The sequence below is a fragment of the Trachinotus anak genome, unplaced genomic scaffold (assembly GCF_046630095.1).
Source record: "Trachinotus anak isolate AG129_WGS33_773 ecotype Australia unplaced genomic scaffold, CSIRO_AGI_Tana_v1 ptg000021l, whole genome shotgun sequence".
Classification (NCBI taxonomy): domain Eukaryota; kingdom Metazoa; phylum Chordata; class Actinopteri; order Carangiformes; family Carangidae; genus Trachinotus; species Trachinotus anak.
This window is the reverse complement of record NW_027273872.1, coordinates 3,854,128-3,877,902: the sequence shown is the minus strand read 5'-3', so window position 1 is coordinate 3,877,902 and position 23,775 is coordinate 3,854,128. Positions and strand designations below refer to the sequence as shown.

General features: G+C 40.2%; 1 protein-coding gene across 12 annotated transcripts in view; it reads left to right on the top strand.

Moving 5' to 3' along the window:
* diaph2 (diaphanous-related formin 2) overlaps nt 1-23,775 on the top strand; it is a 353,639-nt gene that overhangs the window by 177,729 nt on the left and 152,135 nt on the right. For all 12 annotated transcript variants that reach the window (XM_071457232.1, XM_071457234.1, XM_071457233.1 and 9 more), the window contains 2 exons: nt 16,251-16,352; nt 21,085-21,179. In XM_071457232.1, the coding sequence (XP_071313333.1) occupies nt 16,251-16,352; nt 21,085-21,179 (197 nt within the window). The remainder of the gene's footprint in view (nt 1-16,250; nt 16,353-21,084; nt 21,180-23,775) is intronic.

The window sequence follows — 23,775 nt, the reverse complement described above, 5'->3', positions numbered from 1 at the left end:
AGTGCAGTGTGTTGCTGTTGCTTGCAACATATTGCCTGAAGCTAACCCCAATACACTTTTGTCAAACAAGGGGAAAAAAATGCAAATGGGGAGGCAAGACTCCAATTAATTGGCCATAGATATGCAGCTACATGAAACCATCAATGGGGAGCAAATAGCTTTAACTTTGTTTCTAATGTAATATAAACTTTAATTAATAAAGTGTGTGATGAAGTGGAGACTTATCAAACAAGCCCTGTGTCCATTAAAGGCCCTAAACCCTCACAAGGCAGGCTTATTAAACCCAGTTTCAAAACGTGTTTATGAGCCCCATGGAGGAAAACAAGGAGAAATGCCGAGACATGAAGAAAAAGAAATGAGTTTGTGTAATTAGTGAAAATTAAGAGCTTTTAATCCAAGAGGATGGGTGGTAGGGAAGGGAGGTAGAAAGGGAGTGGGAGTTTAGAGGGAGGTATTGGCATGGTGAGATGGGTGGGAGGGACTGTGGAACTAGTGCTTAGCTTACTTTTGTTTGCCCCCGAAGAAATGAGCCAGGACCCAAAAGCACACACCTAATAAAGATACTCATTATAAAAATATGGTTATTTTTGTAAGGGGCTTTGAAAGCACAGACTCTTTCACCTACAGGACCTGTTCAGAAAAAGAGTTGTGTCTTGTCACATTTTTGCATCACTTTGCATGGGTAGATGCAGAGTCAGTTCCTTATGTGGACAGGAAGTGATATGATATCGTCAAGTGCTCAGTCACTGGATTTGGGGATAATAATGTTACTTTTCTTTAACTGCCGTGAGTAATAGGTTCTGTTCTATACAGATAAAAATAATCAGCTTTATGGACCTCTGTGAGGGTCTTATTTCCTATATTATTTAATGCAGCTGGGTCTCTATACCACTCATTCCCACCTTTATCTCAGCCGAAGGTTTTCAGACTTTATATTATCAACAGAAATGTTATTTTCAGGTCCATCTGAGGGTGGCATTTCTTTGCTCCATTTCATGACACATATCAAGACAACTTCCACTGACAGTTTCTGCTTCACTAGCCTTGACCTTCTAAAATGAATCCAGATGTTTCAAGTGATGGACAGAAGAAGTGAAGACCGAGGGAGCAGTCGTGTTTTGGAGACAGAGTGATAGTATTACATTAGATGGAAAAGCACAATCATCTCCCCTGCAGGATTTACACTGTTACAGAGGAGAAAAATAATGCAGACCCCACTGAATCCATTCAGTGGGGTCAATACATACATGAGCTAAATGTGCTCTTCGTGTTTATAGTGCTGCCAGTCAATGAAGCCAAACTGTTGTTTGAGAATTACAGACTATTTGAGGTTTAAATGTAGCAAAGCAGTTTTCACACCCAAGTGGAAAATGTTAAGTAATTTCCGAACATTGTCTCAGGTAAGGACTCCCTGTTGTTTACAACAGAGGTATGAGCCATTTTTAGTGTGCTTTTCTTAGTGCCAGGAGCCATGCAAGTGATTGTTCTTGCCTATGAGCTCACTTAACCTCTCCCTCCCGTTGAGTCTTTCCGGCACAAAACTACTCTTAATGGATTTTAGTCCTTCTCTGGCCCATGTCTTTGTAGAGAAATTAAACTTTTCATTAAATAGCTGCTTTTATGCCTCCGCACTGACAACAGCCAAAGCCAGCATGTTTTTTTTGTGTGTCCGTACATATGTCTGTCCGTCCCATTCTCGTCACACGATATCTTAGTAAGGGCCTCAGGAACTTCTTCACATTTGGCACAAATGTCCACTTGGACTCAAAAACGAACGGATTAGACTTTGGTGGTCAAAGGTCAAATGTCAAGGTCATGGTGACCTCACAAAACATGATTTGGGCCTTGTTAACGCAATATCTCAAACACCTCACGAAACACTTTTCAACCATTACTCAATACTTCACACAGCAAGTATGACAAAATTTCACAGAAATGGTTAATATTTTACATGACTCTGGATCTGTAATCTGAAACTAGTCTGAGTGGTGGAGGCATACAAGTAGTACTTTACCTTTGATAAAATAAAGTACCCTACCCTTACCAACTGCTTGCATCTTCAATGGATCACATGATTCTTTATTTTCATCTATATATCAACCAGAGAGCTCCCTTCCTTAATTTTTGCTTTGAATGTCACTGAACAAAAAAGAGTACCCACACCCTCCTTTTATGTCCATTCAATTCTGATATACAGCAACAGACGGATGGTAAACATGGAGTTGACTGCTGACAATTATTTCCTCCAGTATCTTAGAAAGCACAGGCAGCACATATTCCTGTTGAATTCCTGCCCAGACTTAGAAGTGAAGAGTGTTTTGATTGTCATGTTATGATTGTCCCACCCTTTAAACAACCGACAGCACACAGCAGGATCCTAGTGGTTGTTTTGAATGAATATCCTTGAGAGAGAGAGAGAGAGAGAGAGAGAGAGAGAGAGAGAGATTAATCAACATCTGACACAATCAGGTGTATTTGTGTTTGTGTTGAAGTTATTTTAATGTGATGTGCTGTGCATTGCTGAAGGATGCATTTTGGAATTGCTTTCAACCTGATCGTCCCTCTGGAGCAGCAGCTTTTATAATTGTAAATTGTGGGTACGTTTTTCCTGACCACACTCAATGTATATAAATTAAATAAACTTGAACAAAGAAATGATGAATATCAAGCCTAGTGTTTCGTGAGCTGGAGCCATACTACATGCAACAGGGTCTGTCATTACTCTGACTTTGTAAGTGACAGGGATGGTGGTACATGTAATGTATCCACTCCCTTCCACTGTGCACTGTGTTCTCCCGGGAAATGAAGTCAGTATGGGCTTCCTCTGCTGCTTTTAAATCTGTGCAGTCCCATAAGGCAGAAGCTCATGAATGGCCACTGGGAATACTCTGTGAGCTTCCAGCTCTGATAAGAAGACAGTTACCTACAACAGAGGTAGAGGATGGACAGAGAAGATGAGGTTGGGAGATAGTGTGGAGGAGTAGAAAAGGAAGTTACCACAAATTATTATTTGGGATTATTTGAGGAAAGAAATGGTTTAAGTGCTTTGCTTTGTTTCGAAGTAGCAGTATCTTATTAAAATAAGGATGGGTTGTATTATGTTGATGGCATAAACATGCACAAAACCAGACTTTTTTCTGAGAGTACACACACACACGCACACACACACACACACACACACACACACACACACATGCACACACACACTATAAACCTGAGGGGGATATGGAAACCACTCATCCTCCATCTGATGAAATTGGTAGGCAGAAAAGGTACTCTGTCCTTCAGTGGTGGCCTACTTTGAAAGTAAAATAGCAACTATTGGAAAAATAGAATGCCAATACAGTACTTAATATGCGTGCATATCAGGCTAGGGCAATGCTGTAGAGGCACACCTGAGAGGAATATGAAACTCCGGGCCAGGTGCTTGGTTCCCCGGGAGAGTGGGGACCGGAGGGTTTGGAGAACAGAGGGAGTGTTTGAAGTCCTAGAGGACGCTGCTGATTGTGGGTGGTATGGGAAGTCTTAAGCCTCAAAAACACATGCTGCCACCTGGTTGTCTGAAATAGGCTGCCATGCAATTATCTGGGCCCCGAAATGGATGTGGGACTTGGAGGTACTACCGATTCATTTTCTGTGTGTATGTTTCTTGTTAACTGTTCTTATTTGAAGATCTTATGAAAGGAAAGAAGGTGGACATATCTGAGATTGAACATGTAGAATAATCGGTAGTTTTCACTGGACTCATCTTAAAACGAAGGCTCTCGTGTATCTGTGCTTTTTTATTTCATTTTTAGTTTCTTTTTTCAGTCACAATTACAGATGTCACGATACCAGAAATGTTATACCAAATGTATTTGATACCAATACCACTGAAATTCCACAACTCGATACAAAATTCAGTACCACAACAAAAAACACAAAACAAGAGATGCTGCTGCACATGTAGTGTGTTGACACACACACATACACATACATACACAGACAGGCATTAACGTTATATTTGGACAGACTGAGCAGTGAGTACTGTGTACTGATCTGGATGCCTGACTTTGAGCTGCTCAGATTATTTTGAGGTGTTTCCTCCTCTAATTGAAGTGCTCTGTGTCACCGTTTGCATACTGTATACTTGTCCCTGATGATCTGTGTCAAATACAGTATATGTCCATACACCAGTCTTGGTGTTTTTTTGTTTCTTTCCTCCACAAGTTGCAGTGGACCTATTTCTCCACCTGCACTTGCTGCAGCCATCATATCTGTTGTTGTTATTTACCACGCCTGTCTTCTTCTGATGTGATGCTAATGTCAAAAGGCACAATATACATAATTCAAACATGCAGCCAGGAATATGAATTTATTTAAGTCCATAAATTGTAACATTGGTTGATCTATAAATTGAAACAATGATAATAATTTCAAGCAAGATTAAATCTTGTTGTCTAAGTCAGTGGTACACATGACAGGATTTAGGCCTTCCTTCTTACATTTTGAATCTGTTCCTTTTTTAATTTAATTTTGGCAGAATTTCCCTCGTGAATGATTAGATTTTTTGGCTGCTTTTTCTTTTGACAAACACAGCGGAGTGGTGGTCTCCCCTGTTTCTTTGTGCATATCGCAGGAGTCCCAACCTCCCCAGAAACTGCTGTCACAGGTAACAGCTCCTGGGTGGAAAAAGATGAGGCAACAGAGAAGCTGTCTATCAGAATGAGGAGAAAAACCTACTGTAACTATCCAGTACACATATCAAGTTTTGTGTGCAAACAGGTGCACATACGCTATAATGGTGTACATACATACATGAACACACAGACAGTTCTGCATTGCGCTGGTTAAGGATGGCTGACAGAAGACTACTGTATATCCTCTCCCCTTTCCTCCTCCCCTCCAAGAGGAAAGCTTATCCTGTGCTGGAGGATCTGTGAATCCCCCATCCTATCCAGTCCCAGCACTGCCTTGTGGATCAGTGTGAATCAAGTCAAGATATGGTATGATGGAGAAAAGGGAGGAAGGAACAAGAATGTAATCGTTGTACACTTTTCACATGAACACGGATCTGGGGCATTTTCAAGTTTTAAAAGCCTTTATCCTTTTGTTTTTGGCTTGACTTTAGAAACGTCTCTAAAGTCATGTTTTTCCACATTGGCTTTTAAATGAATGTATAATGGCAGAGAGCACACTAGTGTAAACCATTCACACAACCCGGCGCTGTGAAGTGCATGTTAGTGTATATTTTGCTACAGTTCATGTTGATTCACTCTGACCCATTTCTCAGGTGGAGAGCATCAGTTCAGGGCCTGGTGCTTAAGAGAATGGCAGCAATAACCATTCAGACCAGCAAATTGCTAAAGTGATGTACTTACATGTCAGAGCACCACAAACTCTGCCTTTTCAAGCTGTAATGACAGTGTTTTAGTTAGTGCAGTTTCACAAGAGCATATCGAGTGTAGAAATATCATTTATTTAGATAAAGCAGACTGCAGAATATAGTACAGTACTGTAGAGTGCAATAAGATAAATAGCCTTGCATCTTTCCCCTACTAACCAGCAATGAGCCTGTGTGGGAAAGTTTAATGTAGTGCTGTCTAAAGCTACCAAAATATTGTTTTGCAGTGTACAAAATGTTGCACGTGCTTTGCTGTGTCCCATATATCAAGCATTTAAAAGATGCACCATGAAATAAACAGATTGTGCCTATTGGACAGTATCATGTGTGTGTATATATATATATATATATATATATATATATGTTTTCCCCACATTTCATGCAGTTCAGCCATATTCTGTCTTCTTCGGAAGCTGGAGAAATGCCATTATGAATCTGTTTTTTTCTCTTGTACGATATGTCTTGGCAGGATTCAGCAATTTTTCTTTAACATGTGTGCACTTACGCTTTATATGTCAGAGACAAATCGGAACATCCATAAAATCCACCTGACAACTGACACTTGGCTGGAGATAAACATCTGGTGCTAGTACAACCTGTGTTTATCTGTTGTTTATGGCTATTAGGGATGAAATGACAGCTGGGAGTGGAACACTTTGAGAAATCACACTGATCCTCTGTTTTTCTTTTGTGTAGACGGAGCTATTTATGTACATTTATGTGTGTGCATTCTTATGTAGACTTGTGCACAAATATGTGCACATTTTTTTCTTTGTAGAGGTTGTCCATTGGAGAAGGGATTGTGCCAGGGATTCAGAAATTCCACAGGCTCATGTCAAGATCAAGGCAAATGTGCGAGTGTGTTTGTGTGTGTTTGTGAAAGAGTTAGAGATTGCAGTGGAGTAGACTGACCAGGCCAAATAAACTAGAGAGAACACACATTTCAGAGATCATTTTATGCCATTGGATATGTATTTGCCCTCATGCATTTTCCCTTGATCTAGCAGTACCTGCTGAAAGGCTTAGAGCAGCAGCAGAAGTCTGTGTACTTGCTTTTGATCAGCGAACCTCAGCAACTTCTGTAAAGTGTATGTTTCACCACATGCCTGTGCACAATTATTATGTCGGCTCAGTGGCCTAATGGATGCTATTTTGACTTTCTGATCTGCACATCACTTGGCTCAAGTCTCTTCTTACATTTCACTATCGGTACAATTACCGTTTTTCACATCTTGGTAATAAAAACTAATAAATAAACTAATAAAAATACTCAGTAGGTTATTATTCTGTTTATTTGTGCCTCGACTTGAGTAAATTCACAGCAGAGTCACTCTTGGTATGATAGACACATTCTTTCACAAAAGATCATAGATGAAGGATACATAACTTACTAAGCGTTTTCCCCTGCTTTCCCATGTTTAATTTGAATATCTACACTGATCCTCTCGTTGTTAGAAAAGTTACAGCACCTTCTTTTTCCCCCACTGCATTAAAATGTGTGCTGTGTAGCATGGGGACTAAAAAAGTGTCCCTCAGCAACACTACTGCTTTTATTCTAAACCCTTGCAGCTTGCTAATATACATTTCCATCTGTCTTAATTGTTTGCAGTTAAATAACTAATAGAATAACTAAAGAGGGATTCAAGGCAACTCACAGGAAAAAGAAAGATAGTTTGGTTGTTTTTTATGTCATTGAAGTGGCCAGCTGTTATGTCATTAATTCAGTTCATAGTGTATTGCAGGTTAAGGGTAGTAACAACTAAAAGTCTAGGTCAGCAGTATGGTCTTTTATTAGACTCCTTCAGTTGCTCACAGGCTTCACTTTACAAGGGAAACTTCACTAAGCGACTGACTCAGTGCCTCAGCATCCCGTTTACTGCCAACAGGTTAATACAGAATCCATCCAAGTCATCCAGACAGCAGGGTAGCAGCAGGACTCATAAACACATCATAATCAGCCCACTAAGAGGTGGGTTGCACTTAAATGATTTGTGCCCCAAACACCACAGATACCCCTAATTCCACTGCAGCACAAGTCTAGAATCCAATTACAGCACTGCTACTGGAGTCATCAGGCGTGCAGTGTCAGAGACAAAAGCCTGCTTTACATACAGGGTTCTGACCTCCTACCTTCACTTACAGCACAAAAGCAAGTCTCTCATTATCACTCATTAAGCCCGACTAACCTGTTTTGACTCTCGCTGACTAAACAAAGGATCATTTTAATCACGATTTGGACTCTGTCCTATTCAGCATTCAGTGACATTTCAGTTGCACATGAGTGGTGTTTGTGTATATATTTACCGTTCAGTACTTTCTTTTCTTAACACTCACTCATCAAGGTCACCTTGCTGGTTCTTACGTGATCTTTTTGTACAGTTTCTTCCCACAATTATGTCTTTTATGTCTCCTTTAATATATCTGTTTGTGGCCAATTTAGAAAAAGTGATTTCACTGTAGTTATTTCATAGGAAGTGGTTCTCTATGTTGTTGAAAGCCACTGTGTGTGAGTGAATAGGTTCTGAAGCAGGTTTTCAAGGTGGTGAGAGTAGCACTGTTAAATCCAGGTTTTTTTCTTTCTTGTTGCCAGAAAGAGTATCTTTTTTTACTTCACTGTCCCTGGCCATGTGGGTACTGGTCACAATGATGATGTCACAATGCAGTGTTTGTACTGAAGAGGTTTCTGGGTGTTATCAGAATGGTTGAAAACAGCCATTGTGCAGGCATGTTTGTAAAAAAGAGGAATATAGACTAAAATAGAGAGAGAAGTAGTCCTTGTAAACATGGAGGCATGTGAGGAGCTCAGCACCTACTCTGGTTTTGGGATTTAAATGCAGTTCACGACTGAGTGCCTCTCTTTACGCTCATATTCTCCTTGCCTCGCTTTTAACTCCATCCCCAGGTGCCGCATGGTGCATCTTTAATCAGGGCATGTCTGCTCTGACACCTTCATGTCACCAGAACATGCTTCTCTGCAGCTGTGTGAAGAATAGTTATCAGGAGGTGACATGATGGAAGCTGTTACAGTCTCAATCACATTGTGGGACCAATCCCAGCTTTTTATTCTACGTGTGTGTTTGTGTGTATTTGTGCGTATGGGGGGGGGTCAATGCAATGCGTTTTAGTGGCAGGCATAGCACCAGCTGTCTTTTATGCGATTGGGGACTTACAACTATACTGTATATATATCTGTCCCTGTGATTGCCAAGGATAAACCCATTGCTGCTAACAAGCGTGGAGTCAGGCTGCCAGAAAGAGAAAAAGTCATTTACCCCTCCTCTTGTCCTCATCTCTCAGCAAACCTTGACATTTTCCAGCACAGAAATGTGATGTATTTCTTAAGCCCTTTCATGCCTCAGTAGACAAACTGGATCAACCTATCGGTTAACCTTCACAAGAAGAAGAGATAATACTTGAGCGAATTTCTTAAAAATAAAACATAAGCATGGTTGTCTTTTCCTTGTTTGACAACCTTTCATGCGTCATTCTTTCTAGCTGTTTGCTTTGACACACCTGCATAATTGAGTCTTCCAAAAATGGTGGTTCCATTGAGAAATCTCTCTAGCACTAGGTATGTGCTACAACAGCCGAAGACCCATCAGTCAGTATGTCATTCAGGCCGACTTCACAGAAGTTAGGTTTTGATCCAAGAATGAGAAAAAATATATATTATATTCATAGTTATGAGGCCTAAACAAGACCACGGGTAATTACAGTAAAAATTAAACTGAACAATCAAAAATGATACTAAAAGTCTTTTGACAATCCAAATAAAATAAAAACATTTTTTTCCCTTACTTGTTTAGCATCCTGTTTTCACCCTGAAATAATAAATGAGCAATCAAAGACAGGGAGGACTGGGCTACCCATGAAAGGAGAAAGGAGTAACTATGCCTGAGAAAAGAGAGACGGCAGATTATGTTATGCCGTCCGCCCACACTGGCAGTCACTGCACAGATAAAATCTAAGCATTTTTTTTTCTTTAGCCACCAACTAGCCATAGTCAACTGCATCATTGTGGTTTAAAGTTTTGTAAAACTTTATTTAATTTTTCCAAATTTTGATGTAAAATACATAAACACTTTTACAGGGTAGCTTGTGAATATGATGGACATGGCTGGCAGGCCTTTTTGACAGTGTCTGGCTGCTTGTTTTCCTGCTGCTGCTTCCAGTCTTCCAGTGCTAAACTAGGCTCAACATGACCTGCACCTATCTCTCTGTGAAAGCACAGGGGTGAAACTAAAATTGTTATTTTCACGTGACTCTCACTGAGACAGCCCATAAACATATTTTGCAATATCTTCTTTAAAGGTGACCAGCAGTACGGGGACACACCTTAAAAGCTTCTTTCACTATACTCTTGAGTCCCTCGCTGGGCTTGGTCCCATGCAGCCCGGTGCTGGGAGAGGTAATAGAGACCGCAGGGACATCAGTAATCCTGCCAGCTGTCCAAGGAACAGCTTTAGCTTCAAATCTCTGTTCTTCATCCCCTCACTGTGACACAAGCCCAGCGTCTGAGTTGTCTCCTGAATGCTTAAGGTGGACAGCATGCCGGGGTCTTAACGGACACCAGGGGCAGCCATTTGGACCATCAGCTCGTGCCTTCCCACCAGCGCTCAAGCGCATTGGGTCACAACGAGCTGCCTTGGCACAACCAGAGAATGGTTTCCTAGAACTGATTGGCTGTCAGGCTCAATCCATTCACTGCCCCCAGGAGCGTGTCTCCATGACCAATTTAAGAGGCAGAGTCAGAGCCTTCCCACACTCCCTGCTTCTGAGAAAGAGAACAACAGTCATGTGAAGATGTGGGCAGATTAAATATACTCGTTAAAAGGCTGTACCAAGCCCCATATCATTGACGATGCTCAGAGATATTGATTTGAGGGGTTTTGTATTGTTGTGTTTTCTCTTTTATGTTCATTTTCACAGTGCGCTTTGAACTAATTTGTTCTACAACGGTTTAAAGGCAAATTTGAGACCTGGGAGCATCTCCTCTCAGAAATAAAAATCCTCAGTGTATAAGGTAAAATATTGGCTATGCTCAAGTCTGTGAGTACCTTCAGTTCGAATTAAACATTTAATAAATCTTACCAACAGTACAGTTCTCAAGATTTATATTTATTGTTATTCTTAAAATGACCCACAAAGAGATTTCTAATTACAGCCATAAAGTGAAAATTAAGCATGTATTATCATGATGCCCTGGACAGTACTGCTCTGACTCCCCACATTTGATAGAAACTTACCATTTCCACAGAAAGCATTAATCGTTTGTAGGAGCCCTCCCCCGTCTTCTCTTGGGATAGAAACAGGGAAGGGGGTCACTAAGGGAGATCTGTGTTGTCTCAATTAGAAGAGGAGGCGTTTTTCTCACTGGGCCCTGCTCCAGGCCCAGCTGTGTACCTTCCTCTGTGGGCTGAGCCTCTCCCTGCATACTGAAAGCATTACTGGCCACAGGTCAGAGTGTTGCTCTGCTGGATTTATCCTGCTCCCTATACACACAACTTTTATGTAGAGATCTCAGATAACCAGAACCAGATGGTTTAGATGGAAGACAGAAAACTAGTTAGCTTAAAAGCTCACATTCATGCTCAGTTGAACGGGTGCATACGTATTTTCTGGGAGTTTGTTTTGACACACATGAGTGCGCATGTATTCATACTTACCCAACTATTCACAGTTTCCATCATCATTATCATTATCAACCACTTCCACCACTCCTTGTTTTCATTAAACATGATGATTGCATGGTTGAGAACTCCACCTCTTCCCCCAACTGCAGCTCCATTTTAATAGTTCACCTTGAGCTGACAAGTATTTCTAAAAAACATTCTCACAAGGTTAGATTCTGGCAACGGAAAACATAAAAAAAAACAATAACACAAATGACTTCAGCTTGTCTGTTGTTGCTCTGAGAGATGTGCAAGCGTTTAGTTTATAAATGAAAAAAAAATGTGTATGTCCACTCACATACTTTTAGTATTCTGTGTAAGCATATACAGTCAATGCAGGTTTTTAAGCTGAAAGGAAAAGAGAAGATTTCCAGTGTCAAGTGGGAGCATGAGTATGCTTTTGAGATACAGGATGACAAGATGGGTGAATGGAGAGGTGTGTATGTTTGGTGTTGAGAAAGAGACCTCTGTGTAGCCTTAGTCAACGGGAGAAATTGGTCACAGCTGGATTTCACTGGGCAAATCGTACATTCAGATCTTGAGCATGCTGGAGGTCTCACTCTTTATTCTAGCTATGCCCTCTATCTATCTATCTATCTATCTATCTATCTATCTATCTATCTATCTATCTATCTATCTATCTATCTATCTATCTATCTGTGTGTGTTTTTTTACAGGACTGTTGTATTAGGCTGCACTAGTTTTAGCTAGGTGTACCTAATAAACTGAATGTGATATATATATATATATATATATATATATATATATATATATATATATATATATATATATATATATATATATATATATATATATATATGATGCCTGTGTGTAATATAAAACACTTCTGTGGAATTGGTATTTCTGTGGGTAAGGCATGTCTGAGGCCAATGATTCTTCCTCAGAATCCATCTCCTTTAGACAGGCTGGCAGCTCTCTAGCAGCTCAATCCTCAGTGTGAGTCCCTGAGATGGAGGACAGGGCACATGTTTGCAGGCAGATTGCACATTTGAGGGAATAAATTGCCTTGTAGAGGACCAGACTCCACATTGTCTGTTCCACTCTGTGTTCCTTTGCCTTTAAATATGTTTGTTGAAGACCTGTCATCTGCAGTTTCTTTTATTTCTTTTCAAGGCCCACTCATTTATAGTGTCTGGTGGCAGGGCTCAGCCGGATGGTCTGTGTCCGGAAGTGAACATGTGGTAGTGTTTAGCTTTGTAATGCCCTGGGTTTTATGGACGTCTTGTGGGAGATATTGCATGGAAGGCAACCAGGATAGTGATTCTGGGCCAGCAGACAGACTGAATGTCCAAGTGTTGGAGAACTCTTTTTATCACAGAGCCTCCCAAGGGTATACCTCAGTCCAAGCCCCACAGAGAAGGCTTAGCATGGCTGCCAAGTCATCTTTAATAAGCCAAATCTGTTTTTGCTCAAACATTCATGTATTTTTTCAGTGGGACCTTTATCAATTTGGTGACTCCTTTGGCACGGAGGAAGCTTTAACTCCCCCTCAGTTAATGGAATGTGCACCAGTTAAAGTCACCAGAGACTTCTCTCGGTATGTTTATGTTGGCTTCAGTGAATCTTTCATGTGTTTTGTTAAAACATGATTTTGAAACACTTTCTCCTTGACATTGTTCTCAAGCTCTTCACTCTTCGAAGTTGATATATTACCAAAAAAAAAAAAATCATTGAAAAATACTCTTAAGAATTTATTGGTGAATTTCTCTTCTCTAGCTAGCATGGCCAATATCAAGTCAACAACATTTGACCCTATTATTTCCCTTAGAAGACCATCTGGCCAAAGAATCAGCTATGCTGAAGTTGAGCTCTACATAAAGCAGTGAATGCAGCAGCCTTTTTTCCAGTCTTTCATGGACTGAGTTTACACATTCCAGCCCCAGCCCCAGCCCGTCAGCTTATTATATCCAAAAATGAACAAATGATTGTTCCTGGTATTAGCTTGTAATTAAGATGTATTACAGGCTATGTATTGATCTGACAACCTGACACAGAAATAATGTATTTCCATGTGATGTAACTTCATGTAATAATTGTAGACAGTGGCTTTACAGAAACCAGTGAGATGCCCAAAAAAAAAAAAAAAATCTCCCACATTGTGCGTGCGTATGGTTGTTTGGAAGATTTCATTAACAAATAAAATTTTGTCCAAGACGGATGCCAGTGTTGTCAGAGTATTATATTTTAGCCACTGGGCAACTAGTAAAACACGTTTAAATATTGGCAAGGATTTGGATCAGCTGTTGTGGACCTAGACTGTTGAACAAGTTAAGCTTTCTTGGCAGAAAAAAAAATAGATGGACATACATTTGTAAAAAAAAAAAAAAAAACAGGACAAAAACTTTATCAAAATGAACTTGCTTGAAGTCTGATGCCATTTGGAGAATATAATTTATTGTAACTAACTGTCACCTGTTGTGTTTTGGTGTTTTATTGTTGTGATGAGCCATCTGGTTGGAATATGCCACCTGTAGTCATCCTCACCACATACCTGGAACTCTGACGTGTGTGGCAGCTCGAATGTGTGCAAGCCCTCCAGGGCCCATCAGTCCACATGCAGCGCTCAGAGGGAACATGTGACATGTGGCATAATTGAGTCAGCCAGCAAATGCTGTAGAAAAAATAAGCCAACTGATGCCACTACTCAGTGCTCAGCAGGAGAGCTCTGAGCTGTATAGGATGGTATCAGAGAGGGGAATGTGCCTGTTTCAGATTATTAAAGGCACTGTTTTTATCTTTAATTTGAGATAGCATGGGGCCCTGGGGTAAGGGCGAAGACAGCTGAGGCGCTGACGAATGGGCCGAGAGCACCCTGCTGAGAGTGTAGCGTACCTAGGTGAGAGATTCTAGTGGCTGTAGAGAAAACAGAATGGAGGTTTAAGAGAACAATTTAGTACCAAAAGCAGCCAAATTCCCCTTCTCAGTTTAATTTGCCCTCTGTCTGTGGGCCGTTCTCTCAGGGGGATCATTGCTTCCTCATGTTTTATTTTTGCTGGCACTCCAGTTTCTTTGTCCAGGGCTCTTTCCACATAAGAAATCCAGCATGATTTCTTGGGCCTTACTGGTTACTGAGTCAGGATATTGTGCATGTAATGTTGCTGTCATTGGATTTATTTATAAGGTGATAAATATGTATTTTGTGTCTGTCTTATTTGGTGCACTTCGATGAATTCGGATAGAAAAATGCTGACATTGAAACATAAAAACACATATATTTGCTAGTCTCGTAAAATCAAAGGCATCATAAAAGCCTTCTTCTGAAAATAAGTATATATGGATCCTAGAGTTAATTTATCAGAAGATTGGTCAGTGCTTAAAAGTAGTAATAAATCCTGACCAAGACTGAAGCAAAACACTGTCTCATGAAAGTGGTGAAATAAACCAAGTAAAGTCTTTATTTTATTTATTTATCTCAGCCAAACACTACATTACTTCCTACCTGACTGTCACTGGTGTAATGCTAAAACACCATAACTTCATATTAACTGATCTGTCTAATCTGTACACAAAAAAAAACAAAAAACACTAAAACCTTTGGCCAAGGTGCAGCTATGAGCTACACTGAGTATAAAGGAAAATCAGCTGGAACGTCCTCAGGTGTTGACAGAAAATCAAACCATAATACTCCATGTAGGACTGGTATATATTTACACCCTTTTAGCACGACTTAATACAGTAAACAACTGCATCCCTGATGTCGTGTTGACAGCAAGCACTGGAGTTAGGCAGGTGCCTTCAGCATTGCTTCCTCTGGCTGCTCAGGAGATGTTGCCTCTTTGATTGTTTCTTCAAATATGCAAGCCAGCGCTATGGGAGCAGATTGTTTGTTCTACATATCCTGGGAGACTCCCACCTTGGGCTTAAACAGAGCAGTTGTGATGATTAGAAACAAAGTGTGCTGCCTCTTCTATAAGCCATCGGGAGGAGAGGGAAGGGGCTATGGAATCTTTTTCCTCACATTGCTGCTTCTTTATTGTAAAAAAATAAACTCTCTCTCACTCTTCTGTCTCACTCGCCCCTCCTCAGTACGAGTTTAAAAATGTTGACCTTTAGTTCTGTACATGGGCACATATGTTTTTAGACAAACTTGATGTTATTGAAATGTAAATGAAGAGTAAAGCATGCTGACATGTGGCGCTTCCCCAGTGTGGACTTAATAACGTCTCCATTATGAAAATAAAGGTCTCTTCATTCTTGGACCAATTTGTCTATTGTGTTCAGTCACGTAACAGAGACTTAATGCCATTTTCTGGGATTGTGGGGGGTAACACAATTATCTCCTTGGCCCTAGCAAGTTGACAGACAGGGCCTAAGGGAAGGAGCTGTGCTTATCAACCATCTACCCACTGTCACTACGACAGAAATGTTGGCACACACACAAACAAATGAAGAGATGGAAGTCGTCCACAGCACTGTGCTCTGAAGCTGCATCTGATGGTATTGCACATTATATAGAACTACATATTGTTAAGAGGGCTGTCATCATCACATCTGCCTTCCAACAACTTAAAGTTAAACCACATGTGTAAAGGTCTTACGAATGTGAGGCTGGATACAGAGAAAACAATGAATGATGCCATTTAAATTATTTTAACAATGTGGTATGTGAGAAAAACTGTGACGTTGTATCTACACACATTTTTCCAATTGAAAATGTATCTATTCAGTACAACATGTTGTCCAAGGCATGGGATGCCTGACCCATTTACACTGTGATGCACTGTATACAGTGTGTTTATAATTATTGTACTGATTGCAGGATGCATCACGAGTTGATCAGTGAAATTTCCTACCAGTTATTTCAGCAGTAGTAGCTCAAATAGTAGCTGTTTTGTTTTTGCCTTTTATTAAGAGAAGAGTGATATGGAAGCAAAATGCTGATGTGGAAGCTATGGTTTTTAATTGGTTTATGCCATCTGTTGCCATCTTACCCATCTTGGCCTGTCAGCTCATGTTTTAATATGCACAAATGCATTTGCATTCTAATGTAACTAAATTATTTATTTCACTTTGTTGTATGAAATGTTTAAAAAAAGCATATTTTTAAATGTCATCTACATTCTTGTTTTTTTTACAGCACTGAAAACAGCCAGTGTAACATTTTGATTAAATAGCATGCTATATATAAATTGTCAACATAGTGATTCTGAAACTGTTTTTTTTTTCCTCTGCAGTGAAAAAAGACGTGAAAGATGAGACTGACGACAGAATGTCACAATTCAAGAAAAAGGCAAAGGAGCTTCGAATCTTGGATGCAAAGACAGCACAGAATCTTTGTAAGTATACATAGTTGTGTTTTTTAAATTACTATTTTATAACAAAAGACCACATGTTAGTTCATTTAACGATGACCTTTTATGTCAGTAGTATTTTATATGACACTCCAGGCATTTCATACCAGCATGAACAGATCAGAAAATGGAAACAATGGACTATTGATATGGCACTTTTCTGGTCTTGTTGACCACTCAAAGCGCTTTACAATGTAAGCCCCATTCACTCATTTACACACACAGTTATACAGCTTACATCTACACAAAGAGCACTACTACCATTCACACACACTCATACACAGATGGAACAGCCATCAGAGGCAATCTGGGGTTCAATGTCTTGCCCAAGGACACTTCAACTTGCAGACTGGAGGAGCCGATTGAACCACCAGCCTTCTGATTAGTGGACAACCCACTCTATCTCCAACCACAACTGCCAAACAAAGCTGTTTGTGAGAAAGAAATGTAGAAAGCCCTGAACGTTGATAGAACTTTCTTATCCCTTTGAGAAAATGTTTTCTTGGCAGCTGTTTAGCAGTTGCCATAGGTGCATATAGAGTGTGTCCAAGCTCCCTGTCTGTAATCATGCGTCAAGCAAATTCATATCAGAACTAAACACTAAAGCTACATGGGGGGGTTGAACCCCCAGAGACCTAAATGGACTAAATGAATTTCAGATCAGATGCAAATGCTCAAAAAAAATCATTCAGCCTCAGAATTCCACTAACAGCTCAACCATTGCACCATCTCTTTTACTAGTGAATCCTCTTGATCCTAAATCCATCAAAAGTGTGTATGAATTTAAAACACACAAACAGCGTGACTGCTGGTAGTGTTGTGTTGATTGGTGGGTAAAGTATTTCTTATTGTTTTCCCAACTCTGGGAGTTCATCTGCAGCCTTGATATCCCTTACCTCAGTGATACAATGGATGATGACACCTCATGAAATATGCATGTCAAATGCAAGATTACAGGTCATCCTCCTTGCAACCCCTACTCCACCCCCTGTGTTTATCCATGTCTTTCATCCCCCTCTCCTTTCTAGGACAAGGAAAGGGGTATGCAGTGGCGTACTGTAGACTGGGATGAGTATATTTATAGGTGGATACATTCCTGTACACTGTGGGTGAGGATTGAAACCAAACCAGGATGCCAAAATAAGCAGAGATATGCATGTACATCACAGAAACATCAAGAATTATTTGTGCCTCACAACCAGTTGCCTTCCTGTTTGCTGGTGATATCTTCCATGAACAGAGGGCAGATAAATGAGTTCATCAGGCAAAATATTGGGGTCTGATGTCAGGAAGGGGCATGTGGCATGAGCATAAGGATGGCGCATAGTGGCGTCTGTGTGTGTGTGTGTGTGTGTGTTTGTATGTGTCTTTGCACATGTGGGCATGTGTGCGCACTTGTGAATGAGCCAGTTTGCACATGTCATTGCACTCGTGCACAGGCTCTGATGATGTTGATAGGTGTCATTGCCATCTTTGATTACAGCCTGAGCAGATGGGCTTTGAATATGGCAGGAAGCAAAAATAAGTGTAGGAAATCTCACTTCCAGAATGGCTCTGGGTGGGGGGCACATGGTCGTACACAGCTCCGCCCGAGTTGCCTTGACACATACTACAGCATCATCGATCATATTCACTGCCTGCCGCGGAACCCTCTAAGCTCCCTTTTCAATTTTGATGTGTGGTAGTGTTGAAGGTTCAGTGACCGGCATGGGTAGTCAGACAAAATGAATGATTGGGATATCAGTGCCACTTTATGTATTCTGGTATAATGATTTTGCATACCACTGTCTGATGGATTACATCTACCTACCTACTTACCCGTCTGTCGGTCTGTCTGTCTAAACACCTAGTTGCAGCTTTTACAATAAGCTGCAGGTGAGTGTTTGACTAGTGGCTAACATCTGAATGAAGAGAATTACAGTTGATGACATGAGTTAAGATATGAACACAGATTACTTTTTGCAGTGAATAGAAGAAATTGCACGACTATGATCCTACCTCCATGACCCTAGTTACATGGTTATTAAAGCAGATGTTGGAAACAAACATTAGTTAGAAATAGTATGCAGTTTCCTTTGTTTTAGTGGACAACCATCATGTTGCATGTGGAAGGACCCTGAAGAGCTGAGGAGTCTGTAGTCTGAGTGAAATGGAAACATTTGGACTCTTTAGAGTTGATGAAAATTCTGAGCACTTTAAACCTGAGAGACAGACCATGATTCAGACTGAATAACTAAATCCACACCACAGAGAAGCATAGAGCTGGGTACAGCAACAAGAACTTGATGACAACCCATTTTTCAATTGTGTAATTAAATTAGATTGACCTATTGTATTGAATGCAGACCTCAAACCAAGAGAAACAGTTGATAAAAACAGACTTAAATCATCAGCAATAAGAAAATCAGCCTTGAGTTTTGGTGCTACAATGAGAGCAGAAGCTAGATTGGACATTTTCAGAGTTTTATATTTTTTAGGGTATAAGCATTTCTTTTCCTACAGTCTTTAATAAAAACAATCACTGTGATGTGCTGTAGGCTCAAACATTAAAAAATCCATGAGTTCAGAAAACGATACTTCATAAGAAATTCAACTAGAAGTAGCCCCATGAAAGCAAACTTCACCCGAAGTTGTAAGATGTTAAAAACTTAAAGAGTATGAGTCAGTATAAACCAAGCAGAAAAGTGAACTTTATGTGAAGTTTGACAGAAACTTTCTTGGAATATGTAAGTGTGAGTTTATAGTTTATGTACATATCGATATAATATAAATGATTTTGTATTTAGTTTTGTTAAAAATGTGGTTGTTTATTATATCAAAGTGACAGAGGCAAACTTAAAACAGGCTTTTTTGAAAGGCCTGCATTATATTTGTATATCAGGGCTTAGCATATTACAGAATTGTGATTGAATGAGATTCTTGGTGAAAGCTCACACTACTAGCCAATTTCACTTCATGGAAGTAAACTCTTATTGAACTGTGTTATTTTAAACAATTTCCATGACCAAAGTGGGTGGTATCCCACTCATCCTTAACTTGACAAACAGCAGCAGCTATGAATAACCACTACATCACACAGCTTGTGTGCAGAGTAGTAGCAGTTTAGTGGAGTGTCTTTCTCAACAGAATCACTAATTAAAGAAACAATTGAAGAAATACAATACCTGTTAGACCAGCAAGTGCAGATGATACATGGAAGTCAAACATAAGTCTTAGTTATATACTACGAAGGCCATTTGAGTTCATTTGCAGTGAATGCTCATCACTGCTGATTACACTTCACTTGTTTACATGAAATTAGATATGAGCATAGACTGCTTTTTGCAGTGAATAAAAGACGTTTATTTACACCATGACCTACCATGACTTACACTGTCCTGAAGTACAACTCCAGCAACTCAAGTGACAAATGTAACATCTACATCTAAGAACTGATCCTGGCAGGTGTATGTGCAGGTTTTTTTTGGTTTTTTTTGCATCAAGATTTCACTGTACTGCAGAATCAGCATTCACACACCTTTACCTGGACCACTGCCCATTTTGACTCAGATTAGTGTGCGTCCAGGAAAACCAAACAGGTGCAGACTGACCACACCCAACAGTGACAGAGAGCACACAGCAAGGTAAAGACTCAACTGCTAGATGGCAGCAGACGTTGGCTTTTCAGCCTGTTATTCTTTACCTTCCACTTCAGCTACATCCACTTCAGTGTGTAATTTACAATATATTCCAGTATCGTTCTTGACAGTTCACCCCCAAGAGAACCTTGTATCCAGCTGTTGGTGGAGGGTGTATTAGACATATTGAAGAGGCAATGAGAAACGTAAGGCATTAAGACAACAAACAAGTATGATATTTTCCAGGCCAGGTCAGTGTATTGTCATGCTAATGAGGAAAAACATTACATAGATGCAGATTACCAATAGAATATGGTAATATATATTCAGTGGTATAAACTTTCTTTTCATTTAAGTTCTGAGTCACTGTCAACAAAACCTGACACAGTTCAGTGCATGAACAGTGCATTATAAAAACAGTAGTATATAACGACATGACATGAGCTCTGTAGTAAGTAAATGCAGTAGATAATATGTGTAATAGATCGTTTAAAAAAAGGATGCATTACCTCTCCTTTTGTTGCATGTAAAATACAGACATCAGGTCCCACTGCTGCAGCAGTATAGCAGCTGTTGAGTGACTCTCCTCCAACTCATTACCAAACCTCCACCTGTGACTTCCACCTGGATACGCCATCAGCTCCAATTTCCACTGCAGGCACCCCACCTGGAGAGTAAAACACCACTAGGCTGTTCCCTAAGGCAAATTTATGTGCTTCTTTGTATCCACCCAAACAAAACAAAGTAGCTTTCAGATGACACCACTACCAAGTACAAGTTATACATTATTATTGTTGTTGTTATTATTATTATTGCATATTGTTGTTCACTTTTTATTAAGAGTCAGGCAGAAGTGGTATTATTTTGGCACCTTTCACTGTTACTGGTAAATCTTAATGTTTTCCTTCCCATTTTTGTCAGGGTGACACAAACTGTCCTGTTGAGGGGCAGAAAGTGTATTAGTTTTTCCAAGTGACAGGTTAGGTCTGTGGTCATTTTGTCTGAGGAGCGATGAGTGCTGAAATGTGTCTTTGAACCCCACAGTCTAATAAAAAAAAAAAAGTAGAGGAAATGACTCTCTTCTCTCTCCATCACAACAGCAATTTTCTTGGGCTCGTTCCGCTTGCCTTATGAAGAGATCCGGGACATTGTGCTGGAGGTAGACGAGGAAAGACTGAGCGAATCACTCATCCAGGTAAGACTGATGTTCAGTGTGGTGTGTTAGATTTTCTCACTGTCTCTCTCTCTCTCTCACACACACAAACAAATACACACAAACACACACTACTCATTTTTATCCTCTGAAAAATATGGGTGTGTGAGTTTTTCTACACGTTAATGTGAAAAGATAATTTAAAAATTTTCAGCGTCAGGCCGCTAGCTTCATGCTTGGTGTGGTCTCTTTTTGGCACAAGTCAGTGTCCTCATTCTCATGAGGACCATAGAGACCCCCCACCCCCCCACCCCCCTCTCTTTCATCCTCTTATAATGGATGATGAACAACAAGGCTTGGCAAAGTCTACCCAATTCCACCCTCCTTTCCTGTTGCCTTTGTCTTAAACTATGATTGATGAGCTTCCTAAAGGCTACTTGTTTTTGCTCCCATTTTATTTCTGTTTTCTTGTCTCAGAAAGCATTAATTGAAAACGGGGCAGGTGCATCTGAGGTGAAGATGCACCGCTGGACAGTATGAGCCTCAATCTGCACAAATATTTCTTGCATTGTGCCCCTGTCAAGCATTACTGCAGTGCCGGTATATGTTTCACCTGTAGAAGGTGTAGACCTCCGGACTGAGCAGCAAATAGAAGATTTGGTTTCAGTATCATCTCGGCAGTGATACACTGTGTTGTGTGCATGAACAGGTGCTAGAATGTTATTTATATGTTTTTCCTAAACGGCGGTGGGCATCCTCAAAGTGCAGCTTTCAAACTTCAGTTCAAAGGTCTTTCTTACCTTGGAAAAATAAATAAATAAAAACATTACCTTAGTACTGAGATTATTTCCTTTCCCACATAGCTTATCAAACACACTTGCACAGTAGTCTGCTTCCTCCCCACTGCTTGGATCCCAGACACTAGTAAAAGATGTTGGGCCAATATATATTTAGATGGGGCCTATCTAGAGAGCTGCCCTGCAGAAGTATTATTTTGAGCTCTGATAACCTTTAATTGGCTGGCAATCTGGCAGAGAGTACAGAGTGTACTTTATGAGATGGCAGATCCTCCTCTGCTTTGTGAAAGAGAGAGGAAGTTAAGGTGTTCACCTTTCTAACCTTCAGCCTTTCTGTAGCAAAGTAAAAATTGCTCAGTATCTGCCAGCAGGGCTCCAGTCACCAGCTCACTGGGGTCACCAGACACATGGTTGGACTGGTTTGCAGTAGTCTGATTGGGGTACAGGGAAACAAAACTCCTCCCACCACCATCCAGTTACTATTGAATTAACAAAGCCACTGACAGCACATACACTGGTGAAACTGGTCTGGTGTATCAGTGAGCACTTGGTCAGGTCAGGGATAAAGATGGTGAGGGATAAATGATAAAAAATACTGTATTGGTTTTCACGTGGAAGCAGCTACTTGCCCTTTTTGAGAGGGCTTCTGTTGTCCCTCTTCCCTCTTCCATATCCTTTAATAAATATGAAGCAGGACAGTGAGGCTGCTAACAAAGAGGGAGGCTCAACAAGGCTTGAGAGACAACGTGTGTGAGTCAGCATAAGCATCTGGGAGACGAGTTGTCTCAAAGTGAAGGGGGAGGCATGAGGACCAGCTGAGTTAACTTAACAGTGCAGAAGGAGCCCATGTCTTGCAAGTGTTTCACTCTGAGACAGCAATGCTAAGGATGAAGGAAATCTTGACTGGACAAGTAGGACAAAGCTCTTTAGAAAAATGTTTATTTACCTTTAATATACCACCTTGAATATACTCCTTTGTGTGTAGTGCTTTGTATTAAGTTGCCAGAATTACTCCATTTTCCTCTGTTAACCTGCAGCGTTTCTCTATTTAGTATTTAATATACATAGTAATAAATACAAATGAAACTCTAGTAGTTCCAAACATTTCTTAATTTATCGATAAGTATAATTACACAACTGTATTTATGCTCTTACTAATATTTACAGTGAGCAGATTTCTCCTTTTTAATTTGCTCATAACACTGTAATAACACTTATTGTGCCTTTTAACCCCAAGAAGTTTCTGGGCGTTCTTCTGATGAAGAACTTTTGCTTCTCATGAAGAACTGAAAACTCAGTTCTAAGCATTTTTGTTTTCTGCATGTACACAGTATTATGAGTTACCATTTCACAAGACAGAGAAGCATTTTCTATTTATATGAAAATGTCGGTATGATGGTATACTTTAGACAAGGTTCTTGGAAAAACAAGAGTTAGCTGATTATAGAAGAAAATCATCTACAAATGAGCTCACAAATTAAACAAGGAAGCAGGCGACACTCGCCCAAAAAATACAGTTAGATCTATACAGAGGCACTGAAGGGAAGCAAGCAGACTTCCTGCTGGGTGACACAGTCCTGAGTGTGGGCTCCATCTGCACAGCACTCATCTACACTCATTATGCTGATTAATCACTCTACACCACCCACTTTCAGCCACACGCCAATCACCATTTATCCACATGGACAACTGCACACTCATACAGAGTAGGAAAATGCATCAGCATGGCTTAGGCAATAATAAAAGGAAATGCATTTACCATCTTGCTAATATTAGAAGTAGGGAGTGAGTGTGTGCGCCTACAGTAAAAAGTTAATCAAAATGTAATTCAAATCACAAGA